Source organism: Thamnophis sirtalis, unplaced genomic scaffold, assembly GCF_051295495.1.
Source record: "Thamnophis sirtalis isolate CommonGarterSnake01/CBP01778 unplaced genomic scaffold, rThaSir2_p1.2 scaffold_8, whole genome shotgun sequence".
Lineage (NCBI taxonomy): Eukaryota > Metazoa > Chordata > Lepidosauria > Squamata > Natricidae > Thamnophis > Thamnophis sirtalis.
In genome coordinates, this window is record NW_028261388.1 from 38,941,521 (window position 1) to 38,961,444 (window position 19,924).

At 36.1% G+C, this 19,924-nt stretch overlaps 1 protein-coding gene across 1 annotated transcript; it reads left to right on the forward strand.

Annotated features, from left to right (window-relative positions):
* Nucleotides 1-1,054: 1,054 nt before the first annotated feature.
* On the forward strand, nucleotides 1,055-17,242 carry LOC106546154 (uncharacterized). Its single transcript, XM_014062938.2, has 6 exons — nucleotides 1,055-1,150; nucleotides 4,631-4,774; nucleotides 8,232-8,471; nucleotides 12,502-12,639; nucleotides 14,195-14,314; nucleotides 14,896-17,242. The coding sequence occupies exons 1-6, from the start codon at nucleotides 1,084-1,086 to the stop codon at nucleotides 15,084-15,086; spliced, it is 900 nt and encodes a 299-aa protein (XP_013918413.2). The 5' UTR covers nucleotides 1,055-1,083; the 3' UTR covers nucleotides 15,087-17,242.
* The last annotated feature ends 2,682 nt before the right edge of the window (nucleotides 17,243-19,924 follow it).

Sequence of the window (19,924 nt, forward strand, 5' to 3'; positions counted from 1 at the left end):
GGGCAGAATGCTGAGCTTGTTATCTTATGATACCTGTTGGAGACACGGTACATTGTTGAGATTGTTTAAGCAAAGTTTTTCTATTGTGAGTAAAGAAAAAAATTAGCCAGGCAAACAGTGCATGCTAATTGACTATAATGGTGAACGCATCACACACACACACACAGAGAGAGAGAGAGAGAGAGAGAGAGAGACAGACAGACAGACAGACAGACAGAGAGAGAACAAACTAGTCATTAATTTTGATCTCTGTTAGGTTGGTAAAGTACAGTAGATTATTTTTAATATTTCATAAGAAATACTGTTTTACTTATAGAAGTGAATGGCTATATATGAAGTTTCACTTATAGAACTGAATGGATATAAATATATGACAATTCAGATGTTATATGACATTTGCCATCTTGACCATGATTCATACAAGCTGGAGGTGATAAGCAATTGGAGACCAACTACATCTGGAAGATTACAGATGTTCACTGTGACTTGTAATATTGTTTATAAGTAACATGTCTTGGTGAGATTTTAAGCTTTCCCTGTTGGTTCTCTTTCTATAGATGTAGAACATAAATGTCATTTCTCCTTCATGCTTAGAATATATTGGCAGGTACCAATTTTGCACTTTTGTTCTAACACACAGTGTTTGCAACTAGCTTGGTTCACTGTTTTTAGTAATTTTTTTTTAAAACTGTCATTATTCACTTCATCTATTTAAGAAAAGACTTAAAAAACAGGAAACTGGTGTAATGTCAGAATTTGCTTTTTTTCCCTTAGCTTTGACCTGTAGGCTAAGATGGTCTTGCTTAGATTACTATTTCATCTCATCTTCTGAATTTACTCTTACACACCCCACTTCCTGCGTATATGGCCATTGAAATAGATCATCTTGCTAATGTGGCTATAGCATGAGGTCAGTCAACCAAACAACCTTCCATTCTATTTTGATTCTACATTAATCTTGGATCCTTCCAGTATTCGTTCTTTTTTTTATTTCATTTTTTGTTACTGCTTCTGACATCATATCCTGAGTAGTACATTGGTTTAACAGCAAAGCTAGATCCTCTCAGCATACAGTGCAAGAAGATGTTTAAAATGGATTTCAATTTTTCATTTTTCCTGCCATGTATATTGATGATCCTGACCATTAGTGGTAAGTCAAACTTTATTTTATAAAATTAGCATGATGCCTACTTTGCACAGACATTTATACCTTTTTAAAAGGTGTCAACAAATCTCAGCAAAGTCTTGGTGTTATCATCATCAAATCATAAAAAGGGGTAATTAAGTCTATTCTTTTTGAACTACATTTATCTTTTTTTTGCCTACTACATTTATAATGAAAATAAAACTGATTGAAGGGCTTTGCACATAATACAGTGGGTAAAACGGGAATTTAAACACCAATAATTCTTAGGCTTTCTTCTCTTTTCTTAATATGTCCTTGAATAAATATGCTAAGAAAAATCATCCCAAATCACTTAGGCCAGTTGTATATAGTTTTGAAAATAAATTTCAAGATTTTATCATACTGCTTTGTTTTTAAAATTTGAAATACCAGAACCATTTACATTATTCCAGAATCAGTGAATATATATTATAAAGAATATTACAAATTCAGATATATATGTGCTGGTCATGTCCTTATTTATATTTTTATTTAACAATGGAAATTATTTCTCTTACTGGTTTATTATATGTGTGTTAGTGTAGAACTGTGAACAACATCTCCTAAGTTTTGAAGCCACTGAATCAACCAATATAATTAGATACACCTATATTCATTATAAATGACAATTATAAGGCATATTTAATTACACAAATAAGCAGACAAATAATATATTTCAAATTTTAAATATTTACTCAAGTAAGAGTATATATATGTTTTAGTTTTGTTTTAGTAACACCTTAGCAAGTATTCTCATTTAAATCTGAGATCTGTAAACTCATCTGCTTTAATTTATTCATGTTCTCATATATATATATATATAGATAGATAGATAGATAGATAGATAGATAGATAGATAGATAGATAGATAGATAGATGATAGATAGATAGATATAGATATAGATATAGATATAGATATAGATATAGATATAGATATAGATATAGATATAGATATAGATATAGATATAGATATAGATATAGATATAGATATAGATATAGATATAGATATAGATATAGATATAGATATAGATATAGATATAGATATAGATATAGATATAGATATAGATATAGATATAGATATAGATATAGATATAGATGATATAGATGATATAGATGATATAGATATATAATATAGAATAAATATAGAACAGGAATTACTCTCAGCTATGATCACATCAAATTGAGCTTTATAAGTAAACCAACCAGGTAATTATAGCATTTGTAAGCTTCCTTAAACAGTTATCTACTGTTTCCCTGGGCTTTGATGAGGTAAACATGTGAGCTAAGAAAAGCAATATGAAGACACTTTAAATCTGTTCCAAAAATAATAAGGCTATGCTTTTTTATATTAGCAATCACAATGATACTTCTTTTCTCTTGCCAATTTGTATGATATAAAGAGAGATAAATTAGTTAAGTGGATTTTTTTTTATAGTAAGCTTAAACCCTAAGGATATCCTTGACTATCTGGGATTATCCTTTGATGTTGATAGCTTTACTTATCAGAATTTTAATTATATAATTTGACTTTAGTTTTGACGTCTATTTGTTGTAGAACCCAAGCAGTAGTGAAGATGTTTTAATGGAGTACTTGGACTAACTAAAAAACTGATACTTAAAATCAATTGGTTGCTAATATAGTAGCTGATTGAAAGATGTTGACAGATTATGTGTTAGTGTGATTCATCTACAACATTTGTTTGAGAATTAGATTAAAATAGATTATGTGTATATTTCATTTCTCTCTCTCACTCTCACTCTCACTCTCCCCCTCCCCCTCCCCTTCTCCCTCCCTCCTTCCCTCCCTCCCTCCCTCCCTCCCTCTCTCGGTATTATGTGAATTGTGAAGTGAAAAATGAGGATTTTGAGTTTTAGAGAATCAAGAGGTCTAGGTGTTAATCAATATCAGTTCACCAGAAAATACAATTTCATATTTATTGTAACTCTCAAAGCAAGTTTAAAAAAGTTTCGATATCTGATGTGTAGTAAGAAATGTTATTTCATTTATAATTTGATCGTGTCCAACTTCAGTGTTGCTTTGGTTTTAAATTAAAATGACAACTGAATCACAGAAAGGAATATTATATTTAAGAATGTCAATTTGATGATGAACTATAGTCCTAAAGATTTAGTCTGCCATGTCATTAGGAACTTTGGGTCTGTCAAGCCTGAGTACCATTTTACAATTTATTTTATGAAATTTGTTTGCCCCCATCTTGATTTGAAGTGAATCTGGGTGGCTTATAGTATTAAAAGCAATAAATCCTTACAAGATAAACATTTCTAAGAACAATAAAAATACAATGACAATCCAAAGTAAAGGTAAAACAAAAGATGGGAGAGAGCAAGAGGAGGGGAGTTGGGCTTTTCTCTTAAATCATCAGCCACCTCCAGTGATACTCCCCTGTTGGTGCCCCAAGACAGTTGGAGAGCGGGTCTTCAAACCCTTATGGATGATCAGAAGAGTGGGAGCCAATTTTACTTCATGGGCCAAGATGTTCCAAAGGGCAGAATCCATGGCAAAGAAGGCTCTTCTCTTGCACCCAGCCAAAATTTCCCAACAGACTCACAGCATGCCACTTCTATCAGCATGGGTGGGGTCAATCCATTGGGTGAGACAGTTTATCAAGCAACCTGGACTCATTTGATGCAGGGCTTTAAAAGTAATAATCAATGGTGTGGCATGGACCACCCTAGGGACCCCAAGAACAGTCTGCAACATCGGATCGGCACCAGTTGTAGCTTCCAAATGTTCTTCAACGCTAGCCCCATGTATAGCGCATTGCTGTAGTCCAAGCATGAGAATGGGAAATGATAAGGGATTGAGTGAAAAATCTCTCTTCTAAAAATGAACAAATGAAACAAAATGGTATATATGACAACCAATTTGGCATAGTGGTTAAGGTACCAAGCTAGAAATCAGGAGACAATAAGTTCAAGTCCCACTTAGCCATAAAAGCCAGTTGAGTGATTTTGGGCCAGTCTCTCTCCAACCCACTTCACAGGGTTTTGTTATAGGGAAAATAGGAAGAGGAAGGTGTGTTGGATATACCTATGTGCTGCTTTGAGTTATTTATAAAAATAATAAAGGTGGGATACAAAAAAATAAAATAAAATAAATAAATAATTTAAATATAAATTATGTTAGTACTGAGTTAAAGTTATATTATTGTCTATGGTTATTAGATTAATCTTTTTGTAAGTTTTTTCTTTAATCATATTATATTGTTTTAATCATTATAATATTTATAGTATATTCACTATTTTTATGTTGATGATGTAGTTTTTTTCTTGCATTTAATTTACATTCCCAAATGCAATACCATTCTTTTGCTCAGTTAATTAATATATTCATCTCTATGTCAATGTTTTCTCTGTTTTACCATTATAAAGCCAGATACATATAACATCCACTATAGCAGAATAGTTCAATAATGAATGGGTTTTGTTTTCTTTTTATTATAGGCAAGACTTGTGCTGCCAATAATTTAACCACTCAGAATAATTTCTCAGAAACACAAGTATCGCAGGATAATCGATCAGGGAAAGGAGACGTAAACTGTGTACACACCTGCCTTGGAAACGAGACATCTTTTCTTTGCATGTGTGGTAAGTATTTTGATTTTGGGGTCAACAATGACAAAATATAAGAACTTCATTACAATTCCTAATGCATTATACGTATTTATGTCTTAAACTTGTTTACTTCAGTTAAGCATCTAATCGTAAACCATGATCTGCAGTTAAATGAACCTGAGTTTAACACAGTGGAGCCTAAAGGCTATAGCACAGAGAACATATTTTGTAATCAACTGGCATTCATCATCACTTCAGGTGGCACATTATTATGATCGTCAGTCACAACTTCAACTATCTTTATGTTCGCCTACCAGATGCCATATAGACATACTAAATAATGACTGCAGCGTATTATTGACATTTCACATTATTGGTTTTACCATGAACCTAAAATAATTTCGACTGAAATTAAAAGTATATAGCTCATCCTAGAAAGATTATGGGAGTTTATCATCCTAGTCGCTGGCTAACAGGGAACAAAAATGTTTTAGTCATTTCACATTACAATAAAAAGATTCACTTGATAGTGAGATGGGAGGCAAAAAAACATGAATGAATGAACAAACAAACAAATGAATAAACAAACAAACAAATAAATAAATAAAATAAACAAATTTTGCACAAATCAACAGATTTGGAACAATGAAAATGCTCTTTACTCATGCTGTATTTATGAGCACATTATTTCTCTTCCAAATTTCTGAATACATAGGTCCAGCCCTAGATTATTAAAAATGACAATCTTTAATTCAAGTATCACCCCCACAAAAATGCAGTGTTCTTTCTCTAACCACACATTTGTATTTTTCAATGTTTTCTGTTCTTATTTTTATTTTGTGCAGGAATAGGAAGCAAATAAAAGGCCCATCTTATTAACTAAACAAAACTAACCCTGCACAAGAACATTTTTGTCAAAAATATTCCTATGATAAGTGAGACAAATAAGTAGTTGAACAAATTCCTCAGGCATCTGGGAAACAGGCTGTGAAAAGAGGAAGCTTTTTATTCAAAGCACCTTTTCTTCTGTTTCTGCTTACTGTACATAGTTCCGATTGTTAAAAATCTCCATCTCATACTTTTGATTATTATATTTGAATGATGGAGTTCAATTCTTATATCTCTATAATATTGGCAAGAATATTTTTATCCATTTGTTTTACAAATATTTTATATACATTTCCTCATAATGTTGACTTCATTCATCCTGAGCCCATATCGATGCCGTTCAATTCATCTTTAGTTTCTCTATTGTGGATTTCCTTCCGTCACAGCACAATTTCTGCCCTGTACACAATCCAGTATATCTCACTAAGTATATGGTTGATGGAAGAGTTGTTAGGGGGATTTGTCCAGCTCTACTTGGCCACTTCATTCTGCTGCAGTCACAGACCCTTCTGTGTACTTGCTGGCCATTGTCTTCTGTGTTCATTTGAGCCTTGTGTACAGATGAGCTGTGACATCTGGCTTTTGAATCATCCACCTACAGCATGTAAAGCTTGCCCAGGCTTCTTTTATACATAGATTTAGTGCTGTTTTGAGAAAATGCTAGACCTGAGTTGGGCAAAAAACAGTTTAAACCAGGAAAGGCAGCCGGGCCCTATCACGAATGAGTGCTTCAGTTGTTGTATTATTTCTGTTGACAAGGTGTTTCCTGTGGCCATGCTTCTACTGTATTTATTACTTCGCTGGCATGTGTGTGTTTTGTGCCAAATTAACCTGCTACTTACAAATGCTGCAGAAAAGGTAATTTGCTAGCAGCTCTGTCATTCTCTGGAAATAAATAATAGAATTCACTCATTATTGATCTTTTCCCCCTGCTTCAGCCCATGTTCTGTCTTTATGTCTGGTGATTCTGTTGACAGTCATAGGCATGAATGAGGCAGGAAGGAACATTCAGAGGCCTCTCACAAGTCTTTGACTTGTCAGTCAGGCTATTTCTGAACATGGGTCTATTACTTTTTTTGAAGAACTGCTGACTTGTGTCCAAAAATAGCCTGGCTGACAAGTCAGAGATGCAGAGAACAGATGCAGAATGAACTATGAGGTATATCACACATTCTTCAGTTTTCTCAACAGTGTCATCCTTGTAACACTCAGTACTCCACAAAGGTGACCAGGGGAAAGCATAAAAGCTAATTTCCACACTTCTCTCATTCCCCATCTCCATTCAAATCTTTTTCAGTAAGTCATTGTGTTTGTTTTCACTGGGAGTCAAAACTGGTCACTTAATTTAAAAATGAATGATATGGTGCTGTGGCTTCAATTGAGTCAGGATGAGATGGGAAATTCTCATCAAGTGAAAACTGCTGATATCATAGATAAAATGCTGCAGAATTGTTCTGAATTTGGTAGAGCTGAAGAAACCCAGTAACTAGGGGAATGTTCAGTGTGGAGGGGAACTTATTACCCTTCCCTTCAGTGTTAATATATGAGCTGTGGCCAGTTGAGGAATGTCATGGATATAATGTTTGAAGAACATAAGTATTCTTTAAAAACTCAATTCCATTTTGCATATTTTGCCATTTGGCTGAGGTTCAGCTACCACTAATTTATGAAGGCAATTGGGATTTGAATTGCCATCCCTAAAAAACATGTGATATTGTGGGTTCATGTAGCAGTTCTGGTTGATTTTGTTATGCAAAGACCATGCAGGTCATTAAATGAGGACCTCATGTAGCCACAACTTCTGACTTTCTGACAGCTTCCCCGTTGAATTTGCTTGTGGAAAGGCAGCAGAAACATAGAAAATTGCAATCACATGACCACAGTTTGCTGCAATGTTGCAGTGGTGAGTGGTGACTGCAAAGACATTGTGACAGCTGAAAATCTGAGGACTGGTCATGTATCACATACTCAGTGGAGTCATAACTTTGAAAGTTGCAGAATATAACCTAGGGGCTACCTGTATTATATCTTCATCGCAGTGTCATTTCACCTTTAACGAAGTACTATGTTATATTTGTATTATCATGTGATTTATTTTATAAAGTTCCTAGACTTCATCCCCTACCCCCTCCACAATAATTTGTGTAGAAAAAATATTATTTTCCAGGAGGCACAGAATAGTAAAAATCTTTTTTTCCCCAGGAGAATAGGAAAAATCTATGAGGATTTTTCAAGTATGTGCAATTGTAGTTTTTCTAAGTAAAGAAGTTGATAGACATTTTGTGAAAAGCATAGTAATTTGGTGTTGAATGATTTTGAATAAAGAGATACCACACATCAGGAGGTATACCATATGTTAGCAAGACACACTGTGCATCTTTTATTTATAAAAATGAAATGTGATAAGGTTTTTGTTGGAATAAAAGCTTCTTATTTGTAAAACTACCCAGGGCAAAATTCTGATATATTTTCCTATGACCATTAAATCAGGTTGATTTTTATTCATTTTATTATGTTTTATTTTATATATTTGAAACAGCATTATTGCCATAACCTATTGAATTCTTCTCTCCCTTCTGATTGTTGATATCCCATCATTTAGATCTGCTTCCAACTGTTCACATTCATTGTTTGCCTAATGGAAAAATCAGCCTGTTGTGTGAAACAGGTGGCCAATTCAATGACAATGTTCATTGGACTCTGAATGGAAATCCTGTAAGTGATGGCTGTATCAAGGATAATGGCACTAGAATTATTTTGGAAAAAGGTAAACATGGCAAGTACGTTTGCCAAAGAGGAAATCACTGTAAGAGTTCTCCTGTTGAAATGAAATGTGATAACGGTAAGTTATATTTTATCTAACTTGTGTTATTGGAGTTATATAGATAAATATACACCTAAGCATATTTTATTCCTTTATGTATCCTTCATTTAATCTGGCCAGAGAAAATTGTTTATTTCTATCAAATCCTTTTCTCCTCCGCATTAGTGTGAGACTACAGATCTTGTTTAGGTAGTGTAAATGATAAGGCGAACTCTTCCCTTTTCTCATATTTTAATCTTCCTAATTATTTTTTCAAATACCAAGCAGCACAAGTGATAAAAAGGTAGCACTTGTGATCAATGGGGAACAGTAAATGCACTCATTAGATGTGATTATGCCAGAGTGATGATCTAATATCACCACCAGCAATCTGGCCCTATCCTGGCTTTTCTAAATTCAAAATCCTCTAGCACGTAGCTCCTATGAAGTTCATCCTTTATTCCAGTAGTGGGTTTCCCTTTTTTTACTACTGGTTCGCTTATGCGCGTGTACTCTTGCTGCTTCTGCGCATGCGCAGAAGTATCCGGGTGGGTAGGCGGAGTCTCCTGCTGCCACTACAGGTTCGCCCGATTCAGGCCGAACCTGGAGCAACCCACCTCTGCTGTATTCCAAACTTGACACTGAATCTGGCTACTACAGTTTCTGCATCTGTATTTATTTTCCTGAGTCCTAGTTTGGATGTAAGAAAAAAGGGAGTCAAAGAGAGAGAGAGAGAAATAAAGGCTACATCGATGGTCTGATGTGGATATGATTAGATATTATGGATATTTGAAAATATGATAATTATGTATAATTCAGGGAAAATAATTTGCTTTTCATTAGTATAATCTAGATGACACTATTTAAAGAAATTAAATAATTAACAAGGTCACCCCACAAAAAATCCTCTAGATATTGCGTGCAAACTCACTAATTGCTTTGAAACTCAATTTTTCAACAACTATATCAGAAAATAAAATACCTGGCTGTTGATGCAAATACACAAACAAAGTGAGTCTGGAGTAGTCTAATGGTTAAGGTAGTGGGCTAGAAACTGGGAATCTATGAGTTCAAGTCCTACCTTAGGCATCAAAGCCTGCCAAGTGTCTTTGTACCATTCCCTCTCTCCCAGCCCAACCTATATCACAGGGTGTTGTAGTATAGAAAATAGGAAGAAGAGGAACTATTATCCAGGTTCACTACCTTTAGTTATGTATAAAAATAGTAAAGGACGGATAAAAATAAAATAAACTGTGTTTGTTAGATTATTCAGCCTTAGCCTAACATGATTTCTTTGTTAAGATTGGCTTATACTTGAACTAACATTGAGTAATTCCAGTGGAGGGTCCTTACCAGTTCGGACTGGTTCAGCCGATCCGGTAGTGGTTTGGTGGCCTGGGTCGCTGGAACAGGCAGTGACCCAGGCCTGCCACACTCTCAAACAGGTTCTCTGAGTGGCACTGTAGGCGACGCCATCTTCTTTTTTGCTTCTGCCCACGTGCAGAACAATTTTTATTGCGTGGCACACCCACGAGTGAACCGGCAGTAGTGACTGCTGGAACCCACCCCTGAGTAATTCCTATAGTTTATACTCTATCACGATTGCAAGGTGCAAAAGAGCATAAAGAATTATCTCTGAGGGGATTGTGCATCAGTCACTGAATCATAAATATCAAAACCACACACAACTATTTGCGGATAGCAGCTCTGACAAAACACTGACATAGAATAATCCAAATAAATAAGGGAATCAATGAATTAATAATAACTTTATCCTTAATTGTTTACATTATTAAACTTTTATTAGTATTTTATAGGATGTAAACATTAAAGTAGAAAATATTTTGTCTTTGGTTTCTGCAACTGTTGATATTGGCAGGTATTTTATAAAAATAGTATGTTAAAGTCAAGGAAATTTCATTGCCTTGAGCATTCAACTCAGTGCTATTAAGCTGAGGGTATCTCTCACATTATGATCATGATAATTTTGTGATTCAAAGATCTGGTGTATAGTATATCAGCTGACCAAAGAAATAGCCTGCTCTAATGAATACAAAGTATAGACCCACACTTATTCTTCCTACTGTTAATCGTAGAAGACAAAGTTTATATCATGACCACGTGAGTTTCCTCTAGCCTTCCTCTCTCTCAGCTTCCAGTGGATTGCCTTGCCAGAGGGGTGACAGATCCCTCCTATTCTGATTACTTGCCAAGACTTTCTTCTTCAAATTAAGAACTTTCCTTTTCCTTCCTTTTTAATGAACCAGAAGTGACACTAAGATTATATTCACAAACCAGTTACCTTAGCTGGATGATTTTCTCAATCCAATTATTATAGATACACAGAACACACTGAAATGGTTTTAGACAGCATGCTAAATTGGAAAATTGGTGAAAAAGCATGGATTCAGTGAGCTGCAGAAAGAGAGTCTAATTGGGCCTTTGCGTCTAAGTCAGTGGAAGACACTGGTGGAAGATTTTCTAACCTGCAAGTAGCAGTTTCTGTGTGTGTGTGTGGGGAGGGGGGAGTTATTCCAAACTGCTGCAGAAAAGGAAAATGTTATTTTTGTATCTTGGAGCGAAGGGAAGGACGCGACAAGAGAGTATGAGGAAGTGACTTTATTCAGCTCATAGTAAACTGCGATTCAACGTGGCGTGGTTCGCGCCAAACATTTATACCCCCGGGTTTGAACGAGGAGCCAATGGGGCGTCGAGTAGCTCGACCAATCAGGGTGAAGATTGAACCGGCTCCGCCCGGGAACCAATCAGGAGAGGAGTCCTTTATACACGCGTTCATATTTCCCGCGCTAGTATTCAACAGTTATAGTCTTCCCATGCACAGCAGATTGCAAGCAAGCCATGTTATGCTATTTTCATTTATTACTATAAATAAAATTACTATAAATTGCTGCAACTAGAAAGAGAAAAAAGAGAGAAAACCTCATAAAATCACAACTCTTATAAATAAAATAAAATTAGCCCCATGGATTAAGCATATATACTAGAATATGCAATCCAAATCTCTAAAAATATCGTGCAGGTAGATTTCAAGCAGTTCGATGCTTACTCAGCTATATTAAAAGTTTTTTTGTTTGTTTGTTTAATTTGTTTACTGTCTGACTCTCAACATCTCTGGGTGTCTCACAAATACATTAAAAAAGTACAGTAGGATACAAAAATAAAGAATAAACGATAGCAAAGAGGAAAGAAACCAGACAGGAATGGAAACTCTCCCCCTTCAAAGATCCATTTTTAAAGTGGGGATAAAATTGAGAAGGACTTGGATCACTTCCAGATAATTAAAATCTGGAGCTCGGCAACTACAAAAGCAATATTCATTTTCAATTATTTCCTAATTGGTTTCCAAACAATTCACATTTAATGCAAAAACACAAAAAAATCTACAAAAAGCAGTGAGTTTTCAGAACAAAATTAATATGTGAAATAAAAGGAGTTGCTATAACATGTTGATATTATATCAAATATATATTTGTTAATTATTCTTTCAGCGTTATATAGATTTTTGTTTAATTTATTTTAATTTAATAAAAACTTATTTTGAATAGCATCTATTTTGGAGAAAATTGATAGATTTCACTACATTGACAGTTTCCTCTTTTTCTGAATAAGTATTTTACAGTCCAGAATTCCCTTTGTAAAACTAATAAAAAACTTGGTCTATGTATATTAATTCATATGTTTTATTCTGGCTTCTAGTTGTTAAATCACCACCCAAAATCCTTCTTTCACCACCCAGAGACCCTCTTTGAGTTCAGAAATGTGAAAAATAAAATATAATAAACTGACCTCAGCATTGTGGAATTTGACATGAATAGATACGTAGCACTAATTTTATTTAAGGCATAAGATATATATGCTTTGTGAATCTTTTTCATTTTATAATATTTGTGCATATATTTAAACATTAAAAAAATAAAACTCTGCCTTTTTTAGTGTCAAGATGCATCTGACATCAGCTCTAGTTCTGATGGGGTTTAATGTTTAGAAAACCAGCACTGATTTCTTCTACTTTGTCAACTGCTAAAGACCATCTCTTTCTTTCTACCAGGGGATCTGCTGCAAAATCCACTCTTCCTGTATGTCCTAACAGCCTGTGGAGGTGGTGCAGTTTTGCTAGCCGTCACAGCCTCACTGATCACATGTTGCTGCATGAAAACCAAGCACAACTTTGTTCGGGTCCCTGTGGGTGAGTAATGCTTTTTTCTCATTGAAGTAGTGTCTCATAATGCTGTTCTGACTTAGGCTTCCCCAGCAGCACAAAGCCGAGTCCTTGTCCCTTTTATTTAATTTACAGTGAATTCCTCTCCAGCAAAGTCCCGACCAACAGTCTTTCAAGGTAGTTCACAATTACCGACTTTTATCAGGCTTGGAGAATGGCCAGGCCGTTATCTTTCAGATGCTGCAATACTTGGCAAGAATGCAGGAATGAACTAATAGTCTCCTGCAAACACCCCCATTCGCTCCTCTTTTATTCCCTATGGGAGGGGCCACTCACTGTCCATCTGTGGCTTTACTCCCAAGTCGACCCTTGTTCCTTAGCTGTTCCCTTCGTCTGGCAACTCTGTGCATGCACACAGCAGGCTCCAGCTGTTTGTCTGCCTCACTGATGTCTGACTCTGAAGGCAGCTGATAACTGTCAAACAGCCCTGGTCCCATCTCTGCCTCCGACGCAGAGCAGTCGCTGGCGGGCCACAAGAAATGCAGCCCCATGTATGCTTATTTGAAAACAAGTATTTAAACAAAATAATGAAGAAAATCAGAAAAAACTAGACAGGAAGTTTTTTCCCATTTATATTTATTATTAAAAACTTCCTTTAGGAGAATTGGAAAATAATTAGCAGATATTTTTATGGAAGACATCTCCATCTTTGATGAATACTGCTGCTGTTGGTTACCTTCTCAGACCACTTACCAAGCTGACTATTGTAAGCAGAGCATTCACCAGAGCATGACCTTCACCAAAGCAGTTGACAAATAGTCTGGAAGAACTCCAGGCTGTGCAATCTCAGTGTGTTCCCATGTTTGCCAAAGTTGGCCAGGAACTGGAAGACCCGTGGCAACACATGTTAAGTTGCTTTTGACTGGCAATCATATAATGATGGTTAAAGTCATTCATTGTTGATGGATCTTGGTTAGCTTCATAGAACAAGCATTCTTGTCCAAGACCACTCAAGACCATTTGCCAAAAATAAAAGAAAGCTCTTTTCTGTGATGTAGCATAATGCTATGGGAAAAACTTAGGCTCTCAAACAGAGTCATGTGTAAGAGCAGGGGTGTCAAACTGGCAGTGTAATGTTATTGTCACATGAATTGTGATTTTCCCACTTTTGCTAAACTGGAGGTGGGCATGGACAGCCTGTGATACATCTGGCCTGTGGGTCATGAGTTTGACACCCCTGTGTAAGAGTATGGTCATACTGTTTCACTCTTTTCAAAACAGCTCATGTGGATATTCATTTAAATCTTCATCAGATCAAAACATCCCTCAAAGCTTCACTAAACCCTAATATATAAGATATATATGTATATTGATGTTGTAAACCACAAGAATTGCCTTGCAGAGAAATGGGTGGCAAACAAATGTAATAAATTAATAAGACAACAATATGACCGTCATAAAGCCCATTAGGACTTCTTTCCAGATACAAAGGGTATAGTACTGAAGCATATCTCTGTTCCACATTAAGAATAAAAAAAACCATGAATTGCAGTTTTCAGTTTCTGACTGTGCTTTTCTACAGAAGACGAAAAGGATGAGGGCATAACCATGTCTGCCATTTCTAGTGAAAGACCAAATCCTCCTCCTAATGGAGACCATTGTGAAATTACAGATGTTCTTGTTGATAGTACTCCCAATACTAGTAAGTACAGAGACATGAGCGTTGTTATTATACAACAGAAAGTAAATGTAACTGTGTTGTTCTAAAAGCTGTTTTCCCTACTGTCTACTTTGGCATGGAGATGAGCTATGGTAATACAACTTTTTCCAGTATCCTTTGAAGTAAGCCATATTTTGCACTTATTGCAAGTGTAATAAGAAATCTTGTAACAGTTTCTATGTAGTGATTGTTCTATAAGTACATGTATTGTTTTAAGCAATTGTTTATGCAAAGCAAACTTGCTAAAATGGGTTGTGTCCCAGAATTCCTTGTCAAATGCTTTCTCACAACATCAGGAGAAGTAAAACTGATATAGATTTTCCTTCTAATAATAACAGTTATATCCTATGATTTCCTGAAGACTTCCTCAAATAAATGGAGCTTAACTAATCCATAAACAGCTTCACAAGAAATAAACTTTTAAGTTCAAGAATTCAGTTCTCATGTTAGGGTCATGTACAAGAATGAAAAGCAAGACAGCATGGAGATTTGATGAAAGATTTAAGAAAATGTACACAATACTAAATTATTACTTTATGAATTTTCCTGACATTCTTTTAAAGGTGCACAAACCTGTGAAACTTTCAAACCGGACCATAAGGAGGATCCAAATCCTCCAGTGGGACCTGAGGTGAAATCAGAATGCAGAAAAGAGGAGAAAGTGGGGACAGAAACAGAGTTCCAAGAGGACACAATTGACAATGCAGCCCAGGAAGTTATAGACGACTGTTTTCCTGATCCTATTGTTGCTTGATCCAATGTGCTCCTTTTCCCTTCTCCAAGTCTGGGGAACTGGGGCTTCTTCATTCCAAGCTTTCTCAGAATAGTATAATGTCCTTTATAAATTACTTACCTGCTAATAGCATAAGTCTACAAACCATTTGAAATTAGCCCCAAATGTGGTTTTCTTCTGTGTTCCTATTCCTAAGGGCATTTATAGAAATGATATAGATATGAGAAATCTAAATATCAGATACCCTTCTCCCCAAATTGGAATAATTTCTCTACCAAGTTAATGTTTGGCCTTCAAGTCCCCAAGATTACTAGTTCATCTTAAGTAGACATACAAATGATGAAATTCTTTTGAGGAATTCTAGCTCTTTTTACATTGAAATCAGAATCAAGAATTCTGTAGAAAATTCTAGAGCTGGTTTTAAGCTTCCTTGCTGAAATGTTTAGCTGTTGCAGATTTTTGTGATTAAACATGTCTATTTTACTTCTCTGCTAAGTGTTTACATGAACCAAAACTGGTTCTTGAACCACAAAATCCAGGGGTTAGCAGCAGGCTCCTTAAGCTACACAGGATGTTCTCAAACTGCCTATGACATTTTGGGTGTTCTGCATCCTCTTTCAACAGCAGTCCATACACCGATGTTTGGGCCCACAATTTTCAAAAGCCATCTGAATTATGAACAAAAACCCTTTCACCACATTTTTATAACGCTGAGGATGAGGATTCTAATCATATATTTCTCTTGAACATTTGAAGAGAATTATGCAAAAGTATTTTTCTATACATACTCTAGCTCTTAGTGTGTGACTAACAGGTAGAGAATAACAGAGCAATTCCCTCACCTCTGTTTTTGCAGATGATACTATCATCTTAAATCCACTTTTCAGCAATATTTTCATAATTGTTCTCATCTTTATTTAAGATGTGCTTTGTGTGTTTGTTTTAAAAATAAAGAGTAGGTATCTTGTGACTTGTTGAATGTGAGAAATGTTTATAGAAGGTGCCCTACTGTGGAATTTTGTGAACAAGTTTATGCAAGAAGATAAGACTTCTAGTTACAATAGCTACCCATACGAACAGCTTAAAGGACCGGTGCTTCATGCTTCTAAAACCATCCTCCATTTTCTGAAGGGCAAAACCAAGAGAAGTAATTGTCCCCATATTGTCTTGTGTATTTTCTGTAAATGTCAGATCAACCACTGTGGCAACTATGATGCTGAACATGTTTGACCATTGATCTAAATCAGCAACAATTTTATGTTGATCTTGCCATAAGAAGAAAAAAAAAAGAATTAAAGCTTTTATTTTTTTAAATGACATAGGCTTTAATTTCATGAAAACCTGAAACTAAGGCTTAAAACTCTTCCTTTCAGGGAACAAAATTTTTCCAACTGCTTAGTCTGCTATCAAAAAAGAAATGCAGGAGTGTATATTATAGTATGAATTGGCTGTAGGTGTTTCCAGTGCACTTAAAAAAAATAAAACAACCAAACAATTTGGTGATGACAAATACAGCTTTGGCATCTATTATAACCATCATTTAAAGCATTGTACACTGAAAGATTTTAAGAATAATAAACAAGAGGCAGAGATAAAGCTGTTTTTTTCCCTTCTACTTTATTGCCATCCAACCCTTTCTAGGGGCTAAATGTTTATGCTTTTTCTTTTCAGAAAAACATGGTATCTAAACAGGACATGTAATAATAGTTACCTTGATTGCAAAGTGTATTGTACCACTTGTATATAGTTGCAGGATTTTCTTTTTTATCTTCCTAAAGGCTTTAAGGTAGATTTGGCCAGGCTCATTGGGGGTTATACAATTAAGAGTATTAATTAGGAAAAAGTAACTAAATCAAAATGAAAGTACTCTGGTGATACACATTTTTAGAGGACCCCTTGGACAATAAAACAGACACTTCCTGCTTTTTGAATGAGGAGCATCTTTACTACACCAAAGAAGATGCAAAGAACACCCAGGCACGAGGTAGCTTTGTATATTCTGTTGAATAGCTATAGCTTGCCGCTTTGCTCAATTCCCTCCCCCCTTACCTTATATTGCAATAATACAATGTCTGAAAAATCATTCTCCTGTAATGCTTTGAGCTGTATTCTCACTGTGGTGATTTTTTTATGATGCTCTCCTTCACTAATAAAGAGGTTGTTTTATATACCTAAAACGAGGAGTTGGATTCTTTGTATTACCTGCTTATTTTTCAACATTGGCTAAAATTCTTACCTGGCAGCATATTCAGCAATCTTGGCATTTTTTAAACCAGGAGTCACCTTTATCCCCCAGCAACCCAAAGCTGGTTCTCTTGCCAGTCTAATTTTACTATTCCATTTCCCAGGGAAGAGAAGAAATCCTGAGAATTATGTATAAACAACAGTCCTATTCATACTTATCCCCTGTTATTGTATGTGGGAACTTTAAATTCTGTCTTCCATCTGGAAACTCAGGATAGCCTATATAAAACTCTTTCCGTAAATTCTTTTCCTACAAATGTTACATATAACATTCGTAACTTATAAAGCCCTTCATGGTATTGGATCTGGGTACTTGAGAGACCGCCTGCTGCCAATTACCTCCCACAGACCCATTAGATCTCACAGGGTTGGCCTCCTCCGGGTGCCATCTACCAGCCAATGCCACCTGGCTATTACCCGGGCGAGGGCCTTCTCTGTGGCAGCTCCAGCCCTCTGGAATGAACTCCCCGCAGGGATTCGGACCCTCACCTCTCTCCAGGCCTTCCGAAAAGCCGTCAAAACCTGGCTTTGCCGGCAGGCCTGGGGGTGATGAGTTCCCTCCCCTCTCGACATGTATGGTTGTGCGACTGTTGTTTACTTTTATTATTTGTATTTTGTTTTTTATGTCCCCCTTTTTCCCCCTTGAATTGTTCGCCGCCCTGAGTCCTCCCGGAGAAGGGCGGCATACAAATAATAAAATTCTAATTCTAATTCTAATTCTACATGTTGAATTAAAAGAATCTCAACATCACCCAGGGACTAATGATGGACTTGAATCGGGATTCCTTCAGTCCTAGCCCAATATCTTACCTACTTCACATTAACTTTCATTGTTAAGTAGACTGGCACCAAATTTATTTTAAAATAAGGGGAGATACTGGTATTTAGTATACTGGTATTTGGAGATACTTTGCTTACTTCTCTTTAACTGCTTGCTACTATCAAGCTACTGCAATCACTGCACACAACGCGGAAACATGACTAGTTTTTTCTTTTTCTTTCTTTCTTTCTTTCTTTCTTTCTTTCTTTCTTTCTTTCTTTCTTTCTTTCTTCCTTCCTTCCTTCCTTCCTTCCTTCCTTTCCTTTCCTTTCCTTTCCTTTCTTTTCTTTTCTCCTTATTACTTGCCTTGGGATTATTCTTTATACTATTCATGTTGTTTGCATTTGTTCTCATGGATTGCACCAGTAGGTTAAAACCAATTTTGTTATATTTATTTTGTACAATGATAATAAAGGCTATACTATAATATTAATCTTCAGCATTGGCCTCAGTCTTAAGTTATCATTAACTGTACCAGTGTTAAAGTAGACTCCCCTTAAACTTACACTATTCTACCACAGCTTCATAATGTTTAAAACTGTCCTGCTTTATCACTTTGTACTTTGAAGATGAAATCAAGTGATTGATTGTATATAATTATAGACATGGGTATGGAATTTTGGAAAACTGTAGGAATGACCTCTTTCTTCTGCCTGTCATGTCCTTTTCATGTGGAAGCAGGAGCTTAGGTCCATGTCACTGTTAGTATCTTTTTACGAGAAGAGGAGCTGCCTATAAACTTGAAGAAGGCTGACCTATGCCCCATTCTGAAAATGAAGTGTCTATCATAACTTAAACCTAGCTAAATCTACTTCAGCATTAATTTTGCTGTAGGACCAAAGTTTTGCTAGGCAGATCTTAGGCCAAGTATTATTGCTTTTGTCTAGCTGGTTTTTTTTATAATTCATATTTTCATCCACTACCAAATTATGAATAGATAATCTTATTGCATATAGTGTTGAATTAGCCATTAGCACCTTGAGCCTATGCAATCTGATTACCTGACAGAGGGATGAGCAAATGAAGTGAAAACTACCTTCAAATTGGAGGTCTCTCTTCTTTGTAATGATCTACCTGATATTATTTTTTTAGTATATACCCTTGACCCAGTTATATAGAGATATAATAACTCATGGCCCTGGTTATCAGTTTTAGTTGTTCTGCTCTGCCTGATCAGTGATGGGATTATATTTTTTTACTACCGGTTCTGTGGGCGTGGCTTGGTGGGCATGGCGTGGCTTGGTGGATGTGGCAGGGGAAGGATGCTGTAAAATCCCCATTCCCTTCCCACTCCTGGGGGGGCACTCCTAGGGAAAGGGTCTCCATTCTCTGTCCACTCCTGGGGGAAGATTACTGCAAAATCCCCATTCTCTCCCCACCCCACTAACCTACTTTTTCAGCTCCATTCTCCTGTCATGGCAACAAAAGAAGACCCAGCCAATCAGCTGGGACACGGGAGGCAGCAAATAGATGGGGGTGGGGCCATCCAGAGGTGGTATTTTCCGGTTCTCTGAATTACTCAAAATTTCCGCTACTGGTTCGCGAGGACCGGTCAGAACTGGCTGAATACCACCTCTGGCCTTGATCTAAAATCTTATATCCCCAGCAGTTAGTCAGGTTAAGTTTTCTAGCTCTGTAGGACCTAGCTTGCAAAAGTTCTTTATTTTGAATGCAATGACTTAGGGCTACCTTTTATTTTCTCATGAGAACTTATTGTTGTTGCTTTTTTTGTAGCTATAGCAGACATGAGAGTAGGAGAGATAACATCCATTCTCAAAGCTAATGCATTTCTCAT

Coding starts and splice junctions, on each gene's coding strand:
- LOC106546154 (XM_014062938.2), top strand. CDS start 1,084: ATGTTTAAAATGGATTTCAATTTTTCATTTTTCCTGCCATGTATATTG. Junction 1,151..4,630: donor GATGATCCTGACCATTAGTG/GTAAGTCAAACT, acceptor TTTTTATTATAG/GCAAGACTTGTGCTGCCAAT. Junction 8,472..12,501: donor TGAAATGAAATGTGATAACG/GTAAGTTATATT, acceptor TCTTTCTACCAG/GGGATCTGCTGCAAAATCCA.